This window comes from Cavenderia fasciculata (assembly GCF_000203815.1).
Source record: "Cavenderia fasciculata unplaced genomic scaffold Scf_ET2XIPL01COFD4-5, whole genome shotgun sequence".
Classification (NCBI taxonomy): Eukaryota; Evosea; class Eumycetozoa; order Acytosteliales; family Cavenderiaceae; genus Cavenderia; species Cavenderia fasciculata.
The window spans coordinates 1,740,741-1,760,678 of record NW_004457695.1 but is presented as its reverse complement, the minus strand read 5'-3'; the positions used below and the strand labels follow the sequence as shown (position 1 = coordinate 1,760,678).

Sequence of the window (19,938 nt, the reverse complement as noted above, 5' to 3'; positions counted from 1 at the left end):
TCCTTGTGATTCTATTTTTTATTAATTTGTTCATTTAATTGATTATGAGTATTTAAAAAGTTTGAAAAAGAATTTAACAAGAGTAGAACAGATTCTAAATTATCTGTTAGACCAATATGAGTATAATAGGGAATAGTATGATTAATATCTTTGATACCCAACCAACCAAATACAGTTGTAATCTTTGGAGTCAATTCACCCAGCACATTGAGTGTAGGAGATAGTTGGAACTTCTTTTCCAAAAAGATTCTTTTCTTTTTTCCCATCAAACTTTGTGGTCTATTATCAAAACTTTTTGTTAAGTTATTAATCGACATAAAGTTTGACATTTCTGATGATGTTGAAGTATAATCTTTTGGTGGTGTTGTTGAAACATTATTATTATTACTAATATTTTGATTTTGATTATGATTTTTAGATTTGATTGTACTTTTTTCTTTTTCTTTATCTTTATCATCATTGGTAGCAGCTTGAATATAAGTTTGAACAATTTCACGAAGATCATTGTAAAGGTTGAGATTGACAGAGATGGCAATGGAATCTGTAAATTCTGTCAAATAATAAAATTCGATATTATTGTTTTGGTGTTCTGTTGTAAACATGATTAGACTGGCAACTGGAATTTTAACAATCTTGGTTTCAACAGCACGTCTAGAGAATGGATCACGTGCCCATAGTGGTGTTGCTTGAAGGGCAGATTGTTCAGTCATTTTAGAGATGTGGTTTTGACCGAGAAGGATAGAGAGTTGACGATGTGTTTCATCTTTTTTACGACTTTGATCCAATACCAATTGATAAGATTCCAAGGTAAAGCTAATCCATGTTGGATCCTTTATACTAAAACCAAATAGGAGAAGGTTGAAATTGTTACCTTTGACCTTGATTTGACCAATGACAACTGGAACAATAGTGTCATCTTCAACTTGGTCCAAAGTGTCGATAATCTTTTTAACACGACTACGATCCATAATACCACCCCTCCCAGTGAGATAGTTTTTGGCCAAACGTACCTTGTCCGAAATGATTTCTTGAATACGCTTTATAATCTCTACAATCGATTCAATTGTTTCACATGACAATTGTACTTGCAAGAGTGAACAAGAAATGTCTAGATTAATTGAAAGCTGGTTGTTTTCAAGTGGAATGTCATAAAACTTGAATAAAATGTCACCCGAACGAAGGTCAAGAATTTCAGATTGATTAAAATCAAACGATGTTCTAACAGGTGATATCGACGCTGTCCACATATTAATGTCTCTGCCAGTATTTTTAAATGGTCTTCTTTCACCAACCAATGCTATACCCTCTAGTTCCAAGTTTCCTTCCAATTTACCATGACAAAGGATAGAAATGGCTCCAGTATAAAAAGATGAAAAGAATATTTTACTATTTCTTGTTTCTTCTTCATTTGGTGAATAGACTGCACATATATTATTAATCAACATATTAAATCTACTGAGTGGCAAGAAATCAATATCCAAACCAATTGAACCAATTTTTGCTGTAACATAAATTTGTGGACTCTTTGAATTTGGTAGTGGGAGAGTTGTTGTTGGTAGAGGTTGTAATTTTGGTGAAGAAGCAGCAGATACTGCGAGTGACGATGAGCTACTATCTCTAGAATATTTTGTTGGAATCCAAACACCAAAGAAAATTAAAATTTCATCCAAATATTTTGAATTGACAAAACCATGACTACTATCACTGTTGAAAAGGATTGAAATGACTGGTCCCTTGTCAGTGATACCATGACAAGTACCAATATTCATTTGAATGGTTCTAAGAAGGATACCTAATCTTTCTTCACTACTACCACTATGTAGAATTCTAAAAATCACATTATTCAATGCAACCGTTCCATTCATTAATAAGACTCTTCTATTGGCAGCAGTATCTTTGATAATTGAAGAGAAAAAGATATCAATGGTTCCAATTTCAACAACTGCCAAGATATGATCAACACCATCCAATAAAACTTTGGTTGGATTGATACGAATTGTAAATGTTACAGAACCTGGTGTTGTATTTGAATCTACCAAACTTGTATCTTCTGAAAGTAAATTATGTTGACTTTGTTGTTGTTGATGTTGATGTTGTTGTTGTTGCTGAGTAGTAAATTGTTGATGATAGGATGATTGAGGAGCATCATGAACAAGGTCATAGAGAAAATGTGTAAAATAAGGAGTGAGTTTGATTTCTTGACTTTCCAAAAATAACATGATATTGGTTTCTGATTTTGATCTCTTTAGATTCTGTTGAACTGGTGAGAATACATGAGTGGTAGAGATTGATAATTGAGGAATTTGGAAACATTCTTGATAATCTTTAAATTTATCATCTGCAACTCGTTCTGTTTTATCAAAGCTACCATCCAACGATGGTGAGTCTGCTACTGATCCATCTTGTTCTGGTGTATGTCTAATAAGTCTTGCTTCTCCAACCGATGTTTTTAGAGAAAATTCAATCTCTAATCTATGTGATGACGATGTTGTTGGTGTCGACGATAAATTAATTTGTGATGAAGATTTTAATTTATCTCCTGGCGCGATTCTATGAGGTGTTGAATGATTTATTCCAGAACTGCTGGTTTGTTGGGCCATGATTTGATCTTGTTCAGTTTGGAAATTTTTAAGTTTTTCATGACCCAAATAAATTAAATCTTGGAATGAAACGATATAATCTAATAGTTTGGTATCGAGATGAAGGAATAGACCAGATGTTTTTAGTTGAACAAAACATTGAACCAATTTAGGAGAGACTACATTGACAATTTGACAATCTCCATTGTCAATAACAGCACGATTAACTGCTCTCAACGTATGAATCTTGTCCAAACATCCAGGATGATAATTATCAACAAATTGTAATGAGAATTTGTTAAATTTACAATCTCCATAAACTTTCATTGGATATTCTTTTGAAGATGATGGGAGAGAAGAAGAGGGTTGTTTTTCTTTGTCTTTTTCCTTTTCCTTTTCTTTATCTTTTTGTTTTTCCTTTTCTTCTAATAATTGTTTAATGGCAACACCATCGAGTGAGAATAAACCAAGTGAAACAATAAGAGCAGAACAAGTTAGGTTATTATTAGGATCAATCTTAATCTTTTGTTGTCTTTTTAATTCCAATTGTTGTTCATGATTATTGAATGGAATACAGACAGAAGTGTCTTCAATCTTGATGTGTAGAGAGAGATTGGTTTGTTTGATGGGTAGAGTTGAACCAATGTCGATAGTGTCGAGGGCACGTTTAACTTGTTCGGCAGATGGCATTTTGATCTTTGCCAATTTAGCCGATGTCTTTTGATAGGCACGATAATAAAACAACCATAAATTGGTTGCCTTGTCAATTGCCCATGGTTGGAATGTAACAACAGTCTTGCTAATCACTACCCATGCCTTTTCAAGTGGACTAGTCTTGATTCCACCCAATAAATTACCACTACTTGTTTTGGACGATCCTCCACCACTAGAGATGGGTGTATGATTTGATTGACCAACCAATAATTTACTACCAGAGTTTGAACCGCTACCAGTTCCTCCACTACTAGCCAATGGGAATGACTGTAGAGATATATCAGTAATGATACCAGCCCAAATTTGAGATTTCATGCTTTGAATTCTACTGTATCCTTGCAGGTTGTTGATGTTTTCACTTGCCAATGTAAAGGTGGGGTCTGTTAGGATCAAACTAAGACCACGAAGACCAATCTTCCAGTTAAATGTATTGTTATTATTGACAATTTGGTTACCCATTTCAACATTACTAGTATTTGATACTCTAACATCGATGGCTCCTGTCGAAACCAATAATGAACTACTATCATTTGCCAATAATAATTCAAATCCTCTTAATACCAATGTTAAATTATATCTAATTAATGAAATAAAATTAGATGAAGTAGGAGATGAAGAAATATTATTATTATTATTATTATTATTGGTTGGTTTAGATTTGTTGTTGGTAGTGGGTTGTTTTGGTTTTGTAATTAAATTATTTAATAGGTCATCAATTTCTTTTGATAACATTGTACGAAGAACTAAAATATTATCCAACAATTCGATAGAGACAACATTTTGAATAAAACCAATTTCAAGATTTGCAGATACATTGAGTTTTGATTGACGATCAATTTTAACACCACCAAAAGCTTTGATACGTGGTAAAAGGAATGGATCACTAGAGACTGATCGATTAGAGAATGCAATACGATGTTGATGCAATTGAATTTGAAACTCCATATCGTCGTGTGAGAATTGACTGGCAGATGCACTAATACGAGAGATGTGATAGGTGACTGGCAACGAAGATAGAGCATCGGTACTAATCAAAATCTCTTTTAGGTCCAATTTAAAACGTATTGGTGGGAATTTGAGATTACCAATAATATTATTATTGGTTGTACTCTTTGGAAGGATAGGATCTGCTGCCATCTTGTTTGGACTCTCTGGTGTCCATTCCTTTAGGAAATCTTTCAACTTTGGCAAGAATCGATGTGACATTTTAAATGGTAAATCTGCCTTTTCAAATGTCAACATTAGATCGTATTTGAATGAAAATTCAATATACTCTTCTCTTTTACCACTTGATATTTGTCTCATCTTTTTCTTTCCAGTCTTGAATAATACTTCATTAAACATTAAATTTTTAATATTTAATTCTATTATTGGTTTTTCATAATTTATATTCTTTAAAGGATTGGATGAAGAACTACTATTATTATTCTTATTTGTTGACTTTGTTGGTTCAGTGATTTGATCTAATAATTGTAATTGAATTTCTGGAACATTAAAAATACAACTATGAATCATATGAATGTAATCACCATTGGGACGTGATTCACCACCAGCCTTTTTTTTAGAATCTGATTTACCAAATTCATTAAATACAAAGGAAAGGTCACGAAGTAGCATTCTCATGACACCTTTACGATTGTTTTCAGTCATTGCTCTTAGATTGAGTTCTTTAAATGAGAAATGACCATGTACTGTAATGGTAAGTGATGGTGATGAATGGTTATTATTGACACTGCTGCTACTGCTACTACTGTGAATGACACGATTTCTCTTTCTCTTTTGTTGAGCACTTTCATAGGAATCGGTTTTACGCATGGTTCCAGTTGGTGAAAGAGTTGGTGATGGTTCACTAATAGGTGAGGCAGATTCACTTGGTGTAGGATTCAATAATAGATTGTCGCGTAAAGTATTTGCTGAAGTTGTTGGTGAGTTTGTCAATATATAGAGACTATTACGAGTTGGTAGATTTGGACTACTATTGGTTGCCTTGTGTCTTGATTTGGGTGATCCAGCAGTACTGGGTGGGATAATTGGACTTTGCAAATTCAAAGGACTTGTAATTATCTTTTCCCTTTCCTTTTCTTGTTCTTTTTCCTTTTCCTTTTGTAATTGAACAGATGGACGGATTGGTTTCCATTCTAGATCATGTGATCCTAGAATTAACTCTTCACCACGTAACAAATCACCTTCGATATGCATGATTTCATCGACCGTATTTTGAACAAATGTCAAGAGATCGGGAGAGATTTTGAGTGATACTTTTTGACATTGACTAAAGAAATTAATGTCAAATGCACTGCGACCACTAGACTGTGACACTGATTTTGGTAGTAGTTGAGAACTCTCTACCAAAGACTCTCTGATATAGTTGGCGACTGCTCCACCGGTGAATCTACCAATCGACAGTTGATTGTTTGATTTGATGACAAGACTGTCTGGAGAGATGGTGATACTATTCTTTCCATTCATAACGGCTGCCAAGATACCTTCAAACTTGAATTCAAGGTTAATGTCAAACGAGGTACTCTTGCCAGGTGGGATGATAAACACCTTTTTGATGAGTGGGCTTTGGAACAAGAGGATCAGTTCACCACCCTCGTCAATTTCGTAGATTTCATTGATGAGTTCTTGAAAGGTACGATAAGAGTCGTGTTGTTTGGCGAGTGACACGTCAGCAACCACTTCATCCACATTTGGTCGTTCGGCAGATCGCATAAATTCACGCAACGTCGAAATGTCTTTCCATCCCAATCGATGAATCAATGCTTCATCACCAATAATTTCTTTAAAGTCTGGTGGAATAAATTCTACTCTACCACCATGATGATGTGGATAGTAGTGATGAGAGATTGCTTGTGATCTTTGTAAAAGTCCATTGCTAATAGACTTGCTACGAGAACGTAATAATTCACCAATCAATGTTTGTAATTGACGTTTCCACAATTCCTTGTAACGTTCAAATACAGATACCAATTTACTAATATGAAAGATCATTGTATCAACAACATTAAACATGACAGATGGAGAATCAGTTGTTAAAAACAATGAAATCTCTCCAAATGTTACCGAAAATGCACTGTTTGGTACATGAGTACTGCAAGATGATGATGCCAACATGGATGATGTAATCTTTTCACCTTGATGATCATCAAATTTACCTTGAATCATAATATTATCAGTACCAATAGATACAATAACTCTATGACCAGAATGTTGATGATTCTTGTGATATTTTGATAAAATCTCTTCTGGAATATAATTTTGATCGGTCTTTTCATTGGCCTCTTCATCTACTCTCATACAACCATGTATAGACTTTATAGATAGCAGAGTTTCAAATGAACAAAATTCTTCCACTGGCAGCGTAAATGAAGGTGATGTCAAATTATTGTTGTTGGTATGATCGTTGAGAATTTGATTATGATTTTGATCAGATTGATGTTGTTGTTTGGCACATGTTGATAAATCAAAATGAATACTATCAAGTTCAATCTCTGTAATATAAACTTTTTGTTCATGAGAAAGTCTAGTAGTAGAAGTAGTAGAGTTATGACTTTTGATTGGTAATGATTGAATCCAATGAAGATTAAATTTGTGAATATTTAGAGTCAATCTTGTTTTGTTGTGAAGGTATTTCTTGACTTTAAATTGTTCAGAGATGGAACGAAGTTGGAAGTTATCGAGCATATAATCGATCGATGGATCCTTGGCGATAAAAGATTCTACCAACTCTTCGAGAATATTGACAATGACTGGTGTTGCAAATAGTTCAATGTCACGCATAGAATCGATACAGATGGTTGTGGTGGCAGTATGTTCTCCAAACTCTTTTTCATGACGATCACAATCTTCGAGGTCTTCATTGTCGACACGATAGAGTTGAGGGTCATTAACATCGATTTCATTTGTTTTGAAACTTTTATAAACCATTAATCGACTGTCTTTGGTTCTCTTGGGGATCGGTGGTAGACACCGCAAGACATTTGATACGTATGACATGTATGATGACTGTAGTTCTACTTGATCACTTTCCAAATGGATACTATCATGAACATTGACACCTTCAACCGGAGGTGGTTGTTTACCAAACAATGATGACTTTAGAGACGACCGTTTCTGTACACTCGCACATTCAACAAAAGAACTTGAACGACTAGTCAAACCAAATACATCCATTCTTGCTTGTGAAAGATTAAAGAAATAGGTACGAAGATGATTACGTAATGATTGAATCAATGGATTCAAATTTCTTTGTTTTGATTGTTGATGAGATTGAGATTGGGATTGATCTGGTGGTTCAATCATCTCTTCCTCCTCTTCAATCTTTGGTTCAAATATACCAGTTCTTGATTTCTTTAATGATTTTCTACCACTACTTGTTGATATAATTCTAACTGATGGTCTATTACTACTGTTTGGAAGAGTAATATTTGAACTTTGACTCTTTGTAATAAAACTATTTGTAGTTTTATACAATTCATCATCAGTTTCAAAAGCTTCACCACCACTATCACTATCACTTTCTTGACCGCCGAGAATTCTAGAATTTGGTTCATGAAGTGATGATTCTGGAGTTTGATAATCTTCACCTTCATCTGATACATAGAGTGATTCATCTTCATCACCTGAAATAGTTTCCAATGCTTGATTGTATGAATTACGTATACCTATTTTATCATTACTACCAGTGGGTTTTGAGACGGTGGTCGATCCACCAATATCCAAATTTGATTTGGATTGTTTGATTTGATTGAAAAAGTCACCATACTGACCCATTTGACTAATTGGTGAATTGTTTGCATTCCATTTCAATATATGATTACTACTACCAATTGGATAGAGGAATGAGCTATTACCTTGCTGTTGTGACTTTGGTGTTGATTGTAATTTTTGACCATGAGTAAATGATATTGATGAACTATTACTAATTGAATTTTCTTTTACATTTGGTGATGATGAAGAAGCAGGAGTATGTTGTTGTTGTTGAGGCATAAGCATACTCATTGATGGTGATAACATAAAATTTGTACCAGTTGTAGAGGTAGTAGAGGTTGATTGTGATTTTGGAGGAGGAGTCATAATATTAATTGGAGTAAATGAAATATTTTTAGAATGATTACTATTATTATTTTTTTGATTATTTTGATTATTATTAGTTTGTTGTTGATAGAAAATTGAAGGTAAAATAAAATCACAATCATTTAAATCATTATCTTCTTGTTCTGACCAAAGAAAAGATAATAATCTATTTTCGCTATCATGCAGTTTAAGGAATTGACGCTGTAGTTTGGAATCTTTTGACCAATTTGGTTCTTTGCTGTAGATACTGAGATTGGTTGAAATGGTCAATTCTCCAACTTCTGCCCATTTCTTGTTATAGTGTTTTTGTTGTTGACGATTTCTTCCAGTAGTATACTGTTGTTCAAAACTAGAGTTATTATTATTATTATTATTTTTAATACAAGGAACCAAATGTTTAAATGAAAGTTCAGGTACTTCAACCTTTACTTTGTTGTGTGACAATTGATCAATTAGAGAATTGATATGAACCGATACACCATTGGCAAAACGGATTTCGGATATATTTTCACTCGAGTAGAGGTAGAGTGAGATGGTGTCGACATTGAGCTTGGTGATGGAATAGACTGGGTCATTCTTGCTTGCCAACTTTGTAGAGAGTGCATTGTCCTTGTTGGTGAGATGAAAGAAAAAGTTTTCAATCCAAATACCCAACGATGTGATTTGAGAGACTAGTACGTGACCACTGACTGCACCAATATGAACATTTACAAAATCGGCATAGTTGGCTTCACCACCTTGTTGTGGACCATAGAGGAAATGCATTTTCAAAGTAAAGTCATTGATTTGGATGTATCTTGACAGTTCAGCAGAACCACCAATACCAGTGTTGTCGGCAAGATTTGACATTTTCAACAATTCCAATTCATCGTCTCCAGACACTGGAATATTTAAAACCATTGGACTAAAATCGGCATATAAATCTAGATAAGTTGGAAGGTATCTAATCTCTAAAAGGAATTCGTGTAATGCTACAGTTGCTTGTTGTTTTGAACTATACAATCCCAATGGACAATAAACTGATGCATCTTCCAATTTTAATGAAACATAAATCTCTAAACCATTTGCTAATTCTTTTGATTCTGATTCATCCGATTCTTCCTCTTCCTCTTCTTCTTCTTCTTCTTTTTCTACACCTTGTTCTTGAACCTTTTCCTTTTCCTTTTCCTTTTTCTTTTTCTTTTTTGTTTGTTCTTGTTTTTCTTTTTGTTTTTCAATGTTGTCTTTGTACTTTTCGAGATTGATAATATGACTAGTATAACCAAAAAAGTTATTTTTAAGAAAGAGGAAATAACGAACATAGAAACCAAACAATTTAACTTTTGGACTTGTACCATGAATATTTAGAACGACAGAGTCTAAATAAGAACTATCAACCTTTGAATGATATAAATATTTTCCATTGAGTGTAAACTTTTCAGAGGTTATAAAATGTGAAGAACCCTTGATATGTTTTCTTCTACTTTTATATGTAGCCGCACCACCACCACCACTTGTAAAACTATTGACATGAGGAATGGATGAAGAGTTTGTACTTGAATCTGTCATATCTTCACTCTCATGAAGTAATTGACTATGATCCAATGACTCTAGATGTTCCATTTCAATATCTTCCAAATGTTGTCTAATCGTATTATAAAGTGGAAGAATTAATTTTAATGCCAATTCATCAATTCTAACATCAAATGTAATCTCTGTTTTTGGTGATTGAAAACTTGTATATGGTAATATTAAATTTGATTTCATAAATGGTCCTGTAAATACATAATGTGCTAAAAAAAAAAAATAGAAAACAAAAATAAATTAATAAATAAAATAATAAAGAAATTTCTTTTTTTTTTCTATTTTCTATTTCTTTTACCATTATCATCTAAATTATTAGGTTGATTAATAATATTTTGTTCATTTACATTACAAAATAATTTAAAATTTGAAAGACTAAAATCAAATTTAAATATTTTTGGAATAAACATGGTGATATCGGCAGGTTCACCGGCTGACCAATCACTTCCTAGATCCTTAAAGAGAGTGATATGATCAGACAAGAGATAGATTTGTGGCTTGACAATGGCAAAGGATGTATTCCATTCTGTGAGATGATTCCAAACCAATGGATAGTGGACATCACACACTACGTTGAATTGACGTGCTGTCAAGAGTGTAGTGTTGGTGATGCTAGTGACCATGGCAAACTTGTTGAGAGCGAGATCAATCTTGAGGTTACTCCCTCGTTCATTTAACATGAGCATTGGACTCTTGATATCGATAAATGAGTTTTCCTCGAGACGAATATCAACCCATCCAGGCTTTCTCGCCATCATTTCCTCTTTGGTCATAGTGACACCTGCACGACGACGTTCATTGTCTTTGGTGAGTTCACGGAATGGGATACGGAACGTACAATTGTTGAGCAAGTCAATACGAACGTCAAAACTCGCGCATTGACGTTGTTCTCCAATAACGGGTCGGTATATTTGTGGTGCCTCATAATCGGGAGGGAAAAAGAATTTATGAATGAGTGTACGATTACGATCGGCCCACGGCCCATAATAAATAATACAATTGTTTAGTTTGATATCGATACCCCATTGCGGTGCTGATCCAGCGTAATCGACAACATTAGTCACCACCGGTCCAGGTACATCACTATAATATTTGATCGAAACAATTGGTGATACCAACAATTGTGTATGTTTACCATAATCAAATGTTGATGATTCCAATTCAGATTCTTCATTCTCTTGATTCTTTCTTGTTGAATTATTCTTGTTGTTATCCTTTCTTCTTGGTAAATCACTTGTTTCATAATAACTTTCATCTGTATTGATAAATGTAAATCTAAAATCCTTAAATACTGATTTAAAACTTTCAAATGCATAAGTTACAAAACTAAAATAGAAACAAAAAAAATAGAAAAAGAATTAATAAATCAAATATTTAAAATTATTTGATATTTCTTTCTTACTCTTCTTTTTGAGGTCTTTCAACATATAATTCTTCTTCACCATTATAATCTTTGTTATGTTCAAGGTTGATTTTACAATTTTGTAATTCAACCTGAGTACATTGACGATAGTAATCCAAAGCAACACTAGTCTCTTCGGTAGTGTAGACACCTGAACTCTTGTCAAATGTAATAACAAGCATCGTTGGTAATTCAGGATTACTAACCATAATACATCCCTTTCTAACCGATAAACTTGAAGCAGGGAATACTCTATAAAACATTGGTCTAACAAAATCCTTTACAGAAGGTAAATTTAAATCTTCTATAATCTTTTGTGCATTTTCATTGTTGTTGTTGTGGAAATCGCCATTTCCATCTTGTTGTTGTTGTTGTTCTTGTTGTTGTTGTTGTTGTTGTTGAACAGTTTCACCATTCTTTTCTTTAATAATCTTATCAATTTGATCATATCTATAACTATTATTATAAACTAAATATTCTACACCTTCTAAATGAATTGCTAATCTACATGGACTATCATCTAAAATAAATAAAAAAAATAGATTAATAAATAAATACAAAGACTATTTATTTCGTTTGTTTGTACTATACCATTAACAGTTAATGAATATCTAGTCTTTTTACTCCAATATCTAAATGTAATAGTTCCTTCTACCACTCTAAGACATGTGTTCTTTGTTGCAAACTTTAGACCTCTAAAGGCAATCTTGCCCGAGAGTAGTGATATGTGAAAACTATTGACTCGGAGAAAGGTATCTTTGGGTAGTAAAAAGGTAGATACAACCTTTGATACAATGAAACCAAATGTCAACGATGAAAAGAATAATAGATAGATTATAAACACTGCAAAAATCGCAGAGTATATAATAAAATATAAAGTATCTATTGATGATGATTCTGACATCCTATAGATCTTTTACTCAAGAGTAAGTAAATCTCTCTCCCTCTATTTCTCTATCGACTGAATATTATTATTATTATTATTATTATTATTATTATGTACAAAAGCAAGTCTTGATATATAGAATAGAGATATATGTATTTTGATACTATTTTAAATGTGTTAATGAATGAATGAATGAACCGATCAGATGTGAAATTACACACCAGACACATTTATTTTTTAAAGTTTTTCAAACCTGGAGTACTATTTATTTATTTATTTTTTTTTTTTTAATACTTCAACTTTTTCTTTTTTTTTTTTGGGATGTTAGACAACACTTATTTAATTTAATTTAATTTAATTTAATTGTCACAAGTGCTACTAGCTTTCTTTGTTGGGGTACGGATTCTTGGTTGATCATTACCACCACCATTGGATGGAGCTGCCGATGCTCCATTACATGATTGGTAATTGGCAAAGTGTTGAGTCCTAAAATATAATTTAAATATAAATAACATATATTAGTAATTTGTTTTGTTGATTGTATTAATAGCGTATAGTACATACCAGTATGGACGTGAACCTTCAGCTTTTCCTGGACCGAAATACTTGTAATCACCAAGAATGTTCTTGAGATGACCACTTGATCTTTCCCAAGACTTCATAACATCGTCATCCGACTTTTGACCATAAGCTACATTCCTTTAATAAATTATTTTGGTTAGAATTGAAAAGGATGATTTTTTTTAAACTTTCTAGTTTACATACTCTGCACTTCCAGAAATACCTTGAGCTCCATATGGACTCATTCTAGCACTAAGACCACCATGTGGAGAGTTGTGAGTCATTGTGTTGGTGCTGGCTTGGTAGACTGCATGGGATTGGGCACTTTTAAGGAGACATGGACTGAGCATCAATGGTGGTCTTCCATTCTTGGCTCTTACATTATTGACAAGTTGTAATTGATACTCGGCATTGAATGTAGCTCCCAGTACAAATACACTGGATTGGATTAATAATAAAACAGATAAAACTGCAAGAAATAAAGATTTTGATGACATATTTAAGTTAATTGTTTAGATTGATTTGATTTGATTTGATTTGATGATTTAAAAACAATGTTAAAATTGTTGTTTAAATACCTTTTTGTTTTCTCAATCTCTTTAATATTAATTCTAAAATATCCAATATCCAATCTCTTGATCCATTCCATTTCCATCCCACCAACTTTGGATTATTTGGTCTAGACTTTATACGATCACAATTAATGCCCAAACTTGTTTTGATTTTGCATCGACATTAACCTTGGAATGAGACCTTATCAACTTTGGAATGAGACCTTAAAAATATTGATCTTATTATTATTAATATTAAAAAACATTTTGATTGGTGGTGGTGGTGGTGGTGAAGATCCATAATCAATCAATAAGCTGTTTTCCAAGTGGGTTCTTACAATTTTTGGGTTGAATAAAAATTAATCGGTTCGCATTTTAGAAAAAAGGCAATATATCTTATCTGTTGATTGGATCTAGAAGATTGATTGTGTTAGAATGATCTAAATAAAAAACATTAAACAATAATGAACATATCTAGAGGGATTCCCAAGTTTCCTAGGAAACTCAGCCATCGAAAATTGACTTTTGTTTATGGCACAGACAAGACGGATGACGACGACACACTATGAATAATATTATCTACAAAACGAATCGTTATTATTTCTTTTATTTTATTATGCTTAATCAAACTTGACAAGAGTCTCTGACTTTGTGAAAAATCGACTGCTTCCTGTTTTCTATAAAGTGATGAAAAAGAGTTAGAAATAAATAAAAGCAAAGAGAGAGAGAGAGAGAAAGTGAGAGATAATAGTAGGTAGGTAGGTAGGTAGGTAGGAGATGGAGTAATTACATTTTGATTTTCAGTAGTTTCCTTTCTAACTTTTTCATGAAAATTGACACCTCTTTCGGCCTTGTCTGGACGAATACCCAAAATTGCATTTAAATCTTCTTGACTATAGTTTTTGACATTCTTGGCCTTCATAATTTTATGATATCTACATAATTTACATATATATGATTAGTTTCCAGTTTTATCCAAAACAATAATCTAATTATTCTTATTATTATTTAAACATACCTAATATTTCCAACCCAAGAAGAAGATTTCTTTGCTGCTGGTTGCTTCTTTTCTTCTTCACTACTTGATTCCTCGCTACTTGAAGAGTCACTTTCACTTTCACTGCTACTGCTACTTCTACTGCTATCATCGGAACTGGAATCTGAATCGTCGCTACTACTGTCCGAGCTACTATCTGAACTGGAATCATCATTGGATTTCTTTTTCTTTTTAGTTTCCTCTTCACTACTGGAGGAGTCAGAGTCCGAATCGTCACTGCTACTAACACTGCTAGAGTCAGAGTCAGATTCAGATTCAGAGTCACTACTACTACTGTCAGACGTTGTGGTTGGTGATGATTTCTTTGCCTTTTTCGTTTTACTATTATTATCGCTTTCACTTTCACTTTCACTTTCACTGCTACTGCTTTCGTCACTTGTCTTTACTTTTTTGGTTTCTACTTCTGATTCAGAAGATGATGAATCTGAATCGGACGATGATGAATCTGATGAAGAGTCATCATCCGATGAACTATCTGAATCTGAACTGCTATCAGATGATGAAGAGGAAGATGAACTAGAAGAGTCACTTTCACTTTCGCTTTCACTTTCACTACTATTACTATTACTATCACTATCACTACTTGTTTCATTATCACTATTCTTTTCTAATTTCTTTTTCTTTGTTGATTTATCTTCTTTTGATTTGTTCTTTCTCTTATTTTTAGTTGATTTATCTTTCTCTTCTTCTTCTTCTTCTTCTTCTTCTTCTTCTTCTTGTTGACCATTTGATTTACTCATACGATATAAAAGATCATCGAAATCTTCACCGTATTTGCCTTTATGAGTTACAGATGATACGGAATAGTCAGCATTGATAAAGACGGATGCACGAGTATTGGTAGCATTTGCACCGATACCAAAGTTTGCATACTTCATCTTTCCCTTGATAAATTCTGTATCACCTTCGTTGGTTGCACCAAGACCCATACCATCCTTCCACCCCATCTTCTCCATCATCTTTCTGCCAATGGTAGATCTACCTGTCAAAGTATGTTCTGTTGACATACCCAACGATCTAGGTTTATTTGAACTAATCATCATCTTTTACTACTAACTACTATAACTATTAATAATAAAACAAACAGAGTATGAAATGTATTTTAAAACAAACAAAAATACTTTACTTTTAACGATTTTGATTCGTCTCGTTCGTTTTTTTTTTTTTCAACAACACAATTTAAATTATATTAATTGTTATAAATCAAACAATTAATTAATAAATCACATTGATTGTTTTTAAATAAAAGGGTTTTTTATTTTTGAAAGATAGTCTATCTAGTTTGGTTGGTTGGTTGGTTTGTTTGTTTGTTGAAAATATTACATATAATTTTTAAGGTTTTGTTGTTTTAAAAAGAAAAGGGAAAAAATTATTATTATTATGGTTGTTGTTATTGATTGATTATTTAGTTTATGGTGAATGAATAATAAGTTGTTGTTGTGGTTGTTGATGATGATGAATATCTACAGAATCTGGTTCAGAAATGGAATTGACGACGGCGGCAGTGGCAGCTGCAGGATTCCAAACACGAATGTTGGAGACGAGACAACTGATTTCAAGGATGGTACGGTCATCAGAGACGTTGAGACCAAGTGACTCGGCTGGCAACAACAATCCAATACTCAATGGTGACGAAGAGTTGGAATTGAAAATGGATTCAGTGGTCTGTGTAATGTTTTGTGAAATGATACGTGGAGCATCACTACAAACAATGTACGAAGAGTGTTGTTGTGGAGTCTCAAAGAATCCATTGACTGATGATGGAGAGGCCAATTCAGCTACAACTCTATGATTGTAGAGTGGATCGTGACTATAGACAAGGCTACTATTATCGACTTCGACAAGATCATCATCATCACCATCTTGATTGGACAAGATTCTAATACGTTTTTTGTGATGTGGAACTGATGCTGCTGTGTCACTACCACTACCAACACCACCTGTTGTCGACGAAGACGATGGTGACGAGTGTTCAGCAGGACGTTTCTTTGTCAATACTAGACTCTTTAGTTCATCATTTGCACCGATGGCATGATGTTGACGGGGAGACGAAGGCAATGACGAGGAGGAAGGTGTGAACGGACCAGGAGACAACATATACAGAGAAGTGTCGTCTTGTGGGACAATGGCAGATGAAGAGGTGGCAGAAGAGTCTAAAAGGTGTGGTTGTTCCAAAGCAGAGATGTCTCTGGTGGTTCTTGGAATAGATGAAGTTGGAGAAGTGAGTGAAAATGATGGTTGCGAAGGCTGTGGATTAAGGAAAATGCCAATGGAAAAGATTATAATAAGTAGGCAAACTCCTGCTGCCTTTACATTCTTGTGTCTAAGTTGATATTGATGTTGTTGATGTTGTTGTTGTTGTTGCTGAGCTTGTTGTTGTTGTTGTACCTCAGTCAATAGATTTGGACTGGCGTGAGCAAATTGTTTAATGATACCTTGAAGATACAAAACTTCATCACGAAGACTAACATTTTCAGTTGTCAAGTCACTAATCTTCTTTTCCAAGTCTTCGATAAAAATCTTTTTTCTCATTCTCGACAATTGAGCACTCTCTCTATTCTTGATCAATCTTCTTTGTTTCTTTACCAATCGTTCTTCTTCCGGTGTTGAAGTTGATTGTGCTTCAATTTGAATAGCTTCCTTTCCACTAATCTTGAATAATTCATCTCTTGTCAATGGGTGAACAACTAAAGTAAAGTAAAGTAAACAAACAAATGGTTAATATTAATATATTCTACTAATATATTCTTTCTTTCATCTTTTGATTTGACATACGATTTTGGAAACGAGTTTGATCATTTGGACGCTTATTATTCTTTTTTCTACCATCTCCTTCAGATCCCGATGAACTATCGTCGTCATAGGCTTGGTAATAGATTGGTGCTGGGATAGAGGTGATGGTGTTGGTGGTTGGGGTGGTGGTGGAGAGGGATGGAGCAACAGACCCCTTTCTATCAAAGATACTCTTTAATTTATCATCAATTGATGATTCTTCATAGATTGGTACATTATTATTATTATTATTATTATTGAGACCATCATTATTCATTGCAAATGAAATGGATGTATGTTGTTGTTGTTGTTCTTGCTCTTGTTGTTGTAAGAGTTGTATAGCTGCTGCTGTATTATCATCCATTACAATTGTATTGTTATTATTATTATTATCGGTGTTAGTTGAGATGAATCCATTCATCATCATATTTACGTCAATATTATTGTTATTATTATTTGTACCATGATGTTCAGGTGAAGAACTCATTGAAGAGTCGTATGGGCTAGAATGACCATTTGGCACAACCATCGATGGTGAACTTGGATATGAAATGGTAGGACTAGATGCAGAAGCATAGTCAATAGGTGATGAATGTGATGAAAGTGGAGTAGCCGATGTAGCAATGCATCCAATAGCATTGTTATTGTTGTTGTTGTTGGTCATATCCATCATCTGTTGTTGAAGGTAGAATTGTTCCAATTGGAGCTGTGAATCAACTTGTGCAATACCACATCCATTGTGGTGGTCGACCATAAATGTACTAGTGTTGTCTAGTTGTTGTTGTTGTTGTTGTTGGAGACCTCCAATATCAGCGAGAAAGTAGTTGACATCAAACAAGCTGTTAGATGTCATTGCCTCCATGTTTATCTCTATAGGTAACTCCTCCATTGTTGTTGTTGTTATTGTATTGTATTGAAAAAGAGAGACTTTTTGTTTTTGTTCTTTTTTTAAAAGAAAGAAAGAAAGAAAGTAAATTAGGGGGTAAAAAGTTTAAAGTTAGTTAGTGTGAATTGATTTTAAAACAAAGTAAAAGTAAACATTAGAATTGATTGATTGATTGTAATGAGTGTGATGATCAAAACTAGAGTAGTATTATTATCCGTTACAACGGTTTAATAAATAAAGAGAAAAAAGAAGAACAAGAACAAACAACAACCAAAAAAAGAATAATCTAAATATTTATGGTGGGTGGTTTGGTGTGATATTCCAGTATGGTTGTTTATGTTTTGGGATTGTTCGATGTATGTATGTTGTTATTATAATTATTTGTTCAGTTGGTTGGTTTATATAAATGTCTATATATCACTTTACTACTATTACTAATGTTGTATGTGTTGTATGTATCTATCTATCCTACCTCCCCTCCTTTTTTTAATTCCTTCTTCTTTTATTCTTGTTGTTTTCACAACACCAAACACATAAATATAAATTATATATATATATATGTGTGTTTTTTTTTCTATCTGTAATATCACCAAAATAAAACTTGAATTGATGATTCACAATGTGCGTGGTGAAGGTGGCATGGTGTCTCTGTGAGTGTGTTGTGTGGTGTGATAGATGTGTTTCCCACTCTCTCTTCTATCTGGGTACCAACAAAGTTGGTTGGTAGGTAGGTAGGTAGTGTACCTTTTAATGAAATAAATAATAATAGTACTATTATTTATATTATATTACTTGATTCTTCGCGTCTTGGATAAAATATAAAACCAAAAGTGAAGATGGATGTTGTTGGTTGTTGGTTGTAGCCTGATGCCATGCCAGCTTATTATTAATTATTATTATTATTATTATTATTAAACCACGCTTATGGTTATATTGGTGATAATAATAGAAAGAAGTAAAGGAGAGGAGTTGAGTAGAATCTCTTCATTGCTGTGTGTGTGTGAGCCATGAGTAGAGAAAGAGAGAGAATGTGATCGCCAACTACCACATATGTATCTATGTGATCGTGATGTTTGTTTGTTTGTTGTTGTTTGTTCTTTTGATTGGGTTCACCCCCCACCACAAGCTTGTTTTTGTTGTTGTTGTGTGAGTCCTTCAAAAAGTTGCTCTTCTTCTTTTTTTTTAACACTGCAGTGTTTGTTTGTTGTTGTCATTATAGTGTTGTGGGTTGATGTATTGAAGAACCTACTCTCTTTTTCTTTAATCAAATCTGTGTCTGCTGATGAATGTGCTTTTCTCTCTTTGTTTGCTTATTTCTCTCTCTGTAATGAAGCTATATGCTCTGTGTCTGTCTGTCTATATCAAAAAAGAAAGATGAACAAAAAAAAAAAAAACTTCCAATCTTTTTTCCTGTTCCTCGCTTTTTGCAACTTAACTTCAAAAAAATCAATTACAATTTGCTTTGTCATCCCCACAACCAACGATGAATCATTGATTTTTTCTTGCAAGATTCTCAAGCTTGAGACCAAAGTAAAAAACCGATTTTTAAGTTTGAGGTGACGTAGCATGTCTTCCCTAACACCAAAATCTGGAGAAATCGGGTCGGTCATTGGGACTGTCACAGAGTGTATACCAACATTCGTCTCTCATTTATAACTCAATTAATCAATTTTAGTTAAAAGTCTCTCGAATATTAGGTACCATAGTTTTGGTTATTATTTATTACCAGGGCTAAAAAAAAAAAGAAATGATTTGTTTGACGCGTATCATCATCGAAACGTGTTCTTTTGAAGTGATTCTGCAGCAGCATTACGCAATGGAAACCTCTAAACACAAAAATCTTTGTGTCTTTTTAAAAGTCGGTCGGATAAAACAAACTACAATGACT

The 19,938-nt window shown here is 33.4% G+C and overlaps 4 protein-coding genes across 4 annotated transcripts; all 4 read right to left on the bottom strand.

The window, feature by feature from the left end:
* Positions 1-11: 11 nt before the first annotated feature.
* On the bottom strand, positions 12-12,241 carry DFA_08311 (uncharacterized protein; the record flags this gene model as incomplete). The annotated part of the gene is made up of 4 exons (XM_004355749.1): positions 12-10,144; positions 10,234-11,261; positions 11,338-11,857; positions 11,929-12,241. The coding sequence occupies 4 exons, from the start codon at positions 12,239-12,241 to the stop codon at positions 12-14; spliced, it is 11,994 nt and encodes a 3,997-aa protein (XP_004355802.1).
* Positions 12,242-12,582: 341 nt separating this feature from the next.
* Positions 12,583-13,281, bottom strand: DFA_08310 (uncharacterized protein; the record flags this gene model as incomplete). The annotated part of the gene is made up of 3 exons (XM_004355748.1): positions 12,583-12,709; positions 12,788-12,922; positions 12,989-13,281. The coding sequence occupies 3 exons, from the start codon at positions 13,279-13,281 to the stop codon at positions 12,583-12,585; spliced, it is 555 nt and encodes a 184-aa protein (XP_004355801.1).
* A 189-nt stretch (positions 13,282-13,470) lies between these two features.
* Positions 13,471-15,435, bottom strand: DFA_08309 (uncharacterized protein; the record flags this gene model as incomplete). Its single annotated transcript, XM_004355747.1, has 4 exons — positions 13,471-13,559; positions 13,796-13,898; positions 14,126-14,270; positions 14,354-15,435. 4 exons carry the CDS (start codon positions 15,433-15,435, stop codon positions 13,471-13,473), a joined length of 1,419 nt encoding a protein of 472 aa, XP_004355800.1.
* Positions 15,436-15,802: 367 nt separating this feature from the next.
* bzpD (putative basic-leucine zipper transcription factor) lies at positions 15,803-19,700 on the bottom strand (the record flags this gene model as incomplete). Its single annotated transcript, XM_004355746.1, has 4 exons — positions 15,803-17,079; positions 17,168-18,106; positions 18,843-18,929; positions 19,688-19,700. 4 exons carry the CDS (start codon positions 19,698-19,700, stop codon positions 15,803-15,805), a joined length of 2,316 nt encoding a protein of 771 aa, XP_004355799.1.
* Positions 19,701-19,938: the final 238 nt, after the last annotated feature.